The sequence below is a fragment of the Notamacropus eugenii genome, chromosome 2 (assembly GCF_028372415.1).
Source record: "Notamacropus eugenii isolate mMacEug1 chromosome 2, mMacEug1.pri_v2, whole genome shotgun sequence".
In the NCBI taxonomy this organism is placed as follows: Eukaryota; Metazoa; Chordata; class Mammalia; order Diprotodontia; family Macropodidae; genus Notamacropus; species Notamacropus eugenii.
This window is the reverse complement of record NC_092873.1, coordinates 9,150,522-9,156,521: the sequence shown is the minus strand read 5'-3', so window position 1 is coordinate 9,156,521 and position 6,000 is coordinate 9,150,522. Positions and strand designations below refer to the sequence as shown.

Sequence of the window (6,000 nt, the reverse complement as noted above, 5' to 3'; positions counted from 1 at the left end):
GCATGCCTTGAGCGTCTGTCAAGCTCACGCGCACTTCGGTCTCGCTCGAGGCGTTGCTAGGGCTCCAAGCATCTCCAGGATCGATTCCTTTCTAACTGTTGCCCTGTTTGGACGCAGTTTCCTTGGAGTCTCTGACTATCGAAGTGTTTTGGAGAGTAAGCGAGCTCCCGGAGAAGGCTGAGGGTCTCCAAGTGAGTTCTCCAGACCATCTCTGAAGCCCGCCCTCAGGATGAGGAAGATTTTCAAAATCTTGAGAAGGAGAGAGCGGTCTCCATCTGGCTCCTCCTCTCCCAGGAGAGACAGCGAGGTCCGACCCTTGGTCCCAGGTGCCGGTTATGTCATCAGAATGAAGGACCTCGGGAAGATCCATAAAGCTGCCTCCTTCGGGGATGTGGCCAGGGTGCAGCACCTGCTGCTGCTGGGCCAGGCACACGTGGACGATCTGGATAAAGAGAAGCGGTGAGAGGGCTCTGGGGGTGAGAGAAGGGATGGCCCCCCCCAGGAACAGTGTAAGACACCCCCTCCTCCACCCTCCCTCCACGAGTCTGCATGTGCCTTGGCTAATCCTTGGAAAACTTGTCCTTTGAGCACCTGGGCCAGAGCAGGCGCAGGCTCTGCCTCCTGGAGATTGGATCCCAAGTTCTGAGTGCTGGTGACCCCTGACCCTCCTGCCTGCCCATTTTTAATGGAGGGGAAACTCCTTCCTTTTACTTGTAGTCTGCTTCCAGCTGACTTACTCTTTCTCAGTGACGTGGTGGGAGCAAATGCTGCTCTCTTCCAGTGAAATGTTCTTCTGAGTCTGCTATTTATTTCCCAGACGTTTTTGTTCATCATATCCGGTCAGAAGAACTAATGCACATTGTAGATGTCCTCGGGTGAGAAGGGTGGCCACTTATATTTATTTGGGCAGCGATTTCGATTTCAGGCGGAGTAACAATAATGCATTTTATGTTACAAGTATAGTACCTAACAAGAGTACAATTTTGATTTTCGTAATTACCAAGCATTGACTTAGCTCTCATTTTCATAGCACACCTCTACACCTGGCTTCTGCAAATGGCCATCCAGATGTTGTGTCTCTCTTAGTAGAGAGAAAATGCAAAATAAACCTGCGTGACAAGCACTATCAGACATCTTTAATGAAGGTATGCCCTAGTTAACCTTGCTGGTCTATAGAATGCGTTTGGAGTAAGAAAATGTGCTTTACTAAATTATTTAAATATCACTAATGATGTTTTAGTATACTAAATACTTTTTAGAGTATTGATTGTCTCTTTCTCTACATTCCATTCACAGGCAGTACAGTGTCAGCAGGAGGAGTGTGCAAGGATCCTGCTGGATTATGGTGCAGACCCTGCTCTGATGGATACCCATGACAACACTGCACTTCACTATGCTGCCTCTGGACTTAACACAGCCATAGCAGCAAAGCTGCTTAGACATACAATAGACATGGAAGCAAAAAACAAGGTAGAAGTCTACCTCTTGTGTGAGAAAATATTTTCTGAGATCAAATGTGTAAATCAGGTATTTTCCAATGCACATTATATTCTTGGAAGCATTTCTTTAATGCAAGTATCTTAAAATCCATCTCTAGTCAAAGTTCATTGGCCTTGGGAATTTTCTGATGGCCAGGCAAAACGGGGAGGAGACTCCATTCACAACGGAACTCTTAATGAGGAACTTCCCTCGACTGCTTTGGACCAGGGCCTGTTCTAAGATTTAATCTTCGAGTAGGGTTGTTAACCTGGGATCCATTAATTTCAAAAAAAATCACCATTTATTTTATAGTTCTTTCAATGTTATTGGCTTCCTTTGCATTCTCTGTATTTTAGGTATTTAAAAGCATTATTCTGGAAAGGGGTGCATGACACACACACACAAAAAGTTATGAAAACGTGACTTAGGGAATGGTTTGTAATGGTGAAATGTGAAGTGACTTCCCAGGCTCACCTAGCCACTCTAAGTGTCTCAGCAGCAGGCCTTGAATCTCTGTTTCACTGATTTTGAGTTTGGCTCTCCATTCAGTCCACCACATCTATCTCTCTAGAATTTTCTTTGCATGCTATATTAGGTCTGGTACCCAGAATTCAAAGGTTCCATCAAATATCTGTCTGCAATACTTTACATATAAACCTTTACCTATGATAGTACAATGTTAATTGGTCAAGAAGAAATGTCATAATGTTTTAAAAAATATTCTGTTAAAAATTTGTTCAGCATAAAACTGCAGACAGACATTTTACAAGAACAAATTCTTAAGTGTATGTAGGTGTTTTTTTTTTTCTATTTCCTACACGCTATGCCGTTTCCTTTCTAGACTTATTGAGTATCTCCTGATTTTTAAGAAAAGGTTTGACTCCTCGTCACTGCTGCTCAAGAAAGAAAATAAAAATCAAAATATACATTAGGAGGGTTGTGAAGGGAGGGAAAATATCAAGAGAATGACTTTCTTCAAGGTTCAGCCACCTTAAGGCAAGATTTTCTTGAGTTTTGAGGCTGGTTGTAACACACTTCAGGGGAAAGGATGAAGAGAACTAGGCAACTTGAAAACTGACCAGAACTTAGTTGTAGCTTGGCCAAGTACTGGGGAAATAAGGGTGACTGCACGCAGAACGATCATTGATCATGACATGAAGACAGAGGAAAGGAAGGTACCCCTAAAAGATTAGGAAAATCTCTTACACATCCTGGTTTTCTACGTCCTGATCACAAATTAATAACTGGAAGCAATCCCAGAGGCTATCTAACTTCATTCCCTCATTTTACATGTGAGGAAATTAAGGCCCAAAGAAGTGAAATAATTTACTTACGGTCACATGGAAATTAACTAACAGAAGCTGGATTTATGCCCTGCTCTTCTCATTCCAGAGTTCCATTGTAGCCTACTTCCTTAGCATGTCATTAGCAAGTTCACAGGATGTTCACAACATGCCTTCAACTGAATTCTATCATATAAACAATTCTTGCATACCTTAACTTGATCTTTAATATGATTTTGCAGGAAGGCTGCACACCACTTTTGCTTGCAGTTAAAGAAAATAACCGAGATATGGTAGATCTTTTCTTAAAGAATGGAGCAAATGTGAATACATCGGATAGGCTTGACAGGTACGGTAATTAAAGCTTCCAAGAAAAAAAGAGGTAACTGTTATTAGAGGAATAAGAACAACTTCAATCAGGGAACTCTTAGTGAGCAACAATAATTGAAATTGTTCATCACTGAGAAAGGGTGACAATGTGCACAAACATCAATTATGAAAAGGGCTACTATTTATGCTTCTGCAGCAGAGAAAGCCATTCATGTGGGCATGCCATCCACCATCAATTAGTGATTTATTTTCTCAGGTTTCATTGTTTGATTTTCAATGACTTAAGATCATCACATAGCTGTTTTGTGTACTCGTGATGCAATTGATTCTCTACATGAAATAATCTTCATGTCAATCATGAGAATTGATGTGTGTAATTTTTCCTTCTTCTTCCTTTCATTGTTCTTAAGGATATGTGCACTGACAAATACAAATCAATACAATAATAAGATGACTGACTTTCATGATCCTGTGACCTTATCACTGTGAATATTTATGCCACTGGCTGAGATTTTAGTCCTTCCATACTTTCTTATGCTACAGGATTTTTGTCCTAATACCAGAAATTCCACATAGAGGATCCAAGAAAGGCATTGAAGCCTTCTCCTGGTTCTTTTAATATTTGAGGACGATGGAAGCACTTACATTGTCACATTTTCTCTCTTTTATTCTTTTAAAATTTATTTATTTTTACTTTTCAATTTTTTGCAGTTTTCAAATTTTGAGTTCAAATTGCTCTTCTTCCTGGGCCTCCCCCTTTCCCAGGATGTTATGCAAACTGATATAGGCTGTACATGTACAATCATATTCAACCTATTTCTACACTGCTCATGTTTGACAGAAGTAGCAGAATAAAAGAGGAAAATCTGAAGACAGAAAAAACAAAAAACCAAAAGGGAGAGAAAATAGTATGCTTCCACCTCCATTCAGACTCCATAATTGTTTCTCTGGATGTGAATAACATTTTCTGTCATGAGACTTTTTCCCCCGGTTTTCTCAGCATTTTTTGTCAACTAGTGAATTCAGAAGCTGGAATCTTTGGATTTCTCATATAGAAGATTACTGTAGTCATTGACCCTGGTTCTTTGATACCAAACATATTCCACTAATCCTACACTCTGTTTCTCAGCCTGTCCCAAGTGGCTTTGATGATTGTCGATTTATACAATAGAATTTTATATATGGTAGAGATAGATCACCTTCACTTGTATTATTTTTGATTAATTCCCTTGGTATTCTGGACCTTTTGTTCATCCCGATGAATTTTATTTTTTAATTTCTATACAATAATTTTGGTAGTTTGATTGGTATGGCACTGAGTAAGATATTACTTTTGGTAGAATTGTCATTTGTATCATATTAACTTGGCCTACCAATGAATAACTGATATTTTTTAGATTATTCAGATCTGACTTGATTTGAGTGAAAAACGTTTTGTAATTGTGTTCATTGTTGGTTGGTTTGTATTGGAAGAGAGATTCCCAAGTATTTTATATTGTCACAATTCTCTTTCATCGCTCAATTCTTTGCACACTTTTCCTTCTACCTCTCTTATATGATTTTAATTTCCTTTCTGAGCTCTTCCATGAGCTCTCTCTGGGATTGAGCTCACTTCTCTTTTTGCTTTGCGATTTTGCCTATACGTGTTTTGGCGTCATTCTCCTTCTCTGAATTTTTTTCCTCCACATTCTTTGTGGCCACAATAACTTCCTATGGTCATTTTTTCCAATGACTTTTTGCTCGTCTTTTTTTCCCCTTTCTTTTCAATTTGAGCTCTGCTCACAATGTGGAAAGGGCACTGTTTCAGAATTTTGTAGCAGGGTCTCCAGGTCCTGGCTGTTTACCTGGTGCTGCAATGTTTTGCTGACTCGTGTGGGAGCCCTCTTTTACGGTGGTTTGCTCGGGGGATGGGAGTGGGAATGAAAGGCACTGCTGCAGATAGTAGGGTTCTGGCAGCTTACCTGATGCTGTCCCGGAGTTCTACTGCTGATGTTTGTCATGTGCTACGACTGGTGGAGTGTTCTTGAGTTTCCCTAGATGTACCCTGAAGTTCTTGGCATTGTAACCATTGGTGGCTGCCTGTTTCCTTAATCACCTGTAGGGATAGACCCTACCTGTTTGGCTGAGTCTATTCTGAGGCATGTCAGTTCTTAGAACTGGAGTCTGCCCACTCCCTATACTGGGACTCCGAATCTACCATTGCTTTGTTGAGATGAGGCTTGCTGCTGCCCTGTTGGGATACTTCCTGTCCTGGAGTATGCTCCCTTTTACCTAAGTGAGAAAGAACTTCCCTGTCAATCTTCCAAGGTTTGGGGGCTCTAAGATTGTTTCACCCTATACCTTTGATGGTTCTGCTGTGGCAGGATTTGTTTGAGGGCAGTATTTTATGGTTGTTTCGAGGTGAATATTGGAGAGTTATGGCGATTTACTGCTTACTCCATCATCTTGGATCGCAAAACTAAAAATAATCTTTTAAAAAACAAACCTAATATTTTAAAAGATAGGATAATATTAAGAGCTAATACTATATTTCATAACTCCATCAGTTTCAATCTTTCCCATAATCCTTTATTCCGCGCCACCCCCAAATATATTGTACTCGTTCCTTTTGCTATGTTTGGTATTGAGATTTTGGATCAGAGAAAAACATTTAAACAGAATCAACATTTCTACCTGCCATAAAGAGTTTATTAACACTTGAATATACCTTAAAATATCCATAATTTCCCCATATAATATATTTACATTACATGGATATTTTTGACACTACTTCCACCTTCCACAGAGTTAGCCTATTATATCGGTTATCACTGCGTGAGTGTTCACCCTTCCTTGCAGAGGAAGACCATGCCATCAGGGCAATACTGCCATGACTTGCAATTGACTTTATTTTGAGCGAGGGAGGGCT

At 40.2% G+C, this 6,000-nt stretch overlaps 1 protein-coding gene across 1 annotated transcript in view; it reads left to right on the top strand.

Moving 5' to 3' along the window:
• Nucleotides 1-229: 229 nt before the first annotated feature.
• Nucleotides 230-6,000, top strand: part of LOC140522476 (uncharacterized) — a 58,309-nt gene continuing 52,538 nt past the window's right edge. Inside the window, exons 1-4 of the mRNA XM_072637907.1 lie at nucleotides 230-459; nucleotides 1,031-1,145; nucleotides 1,297-1,527; nucleotides 3,005-3,111. Coding sequence (XP_072494008.1) covers nucleotides 230-459; nucleotides 1,031-1,145; nucleotides 1,297-1,527; nucleotides 3,005-3,111 — 683 coding nt within the window. The remainder of the gene's footprint in view (nucleotides 460-1,030; nucleotides 1,146-1,296; nucleotides 1,528-3,004; nucleotides 3,112-6,000) is intronic.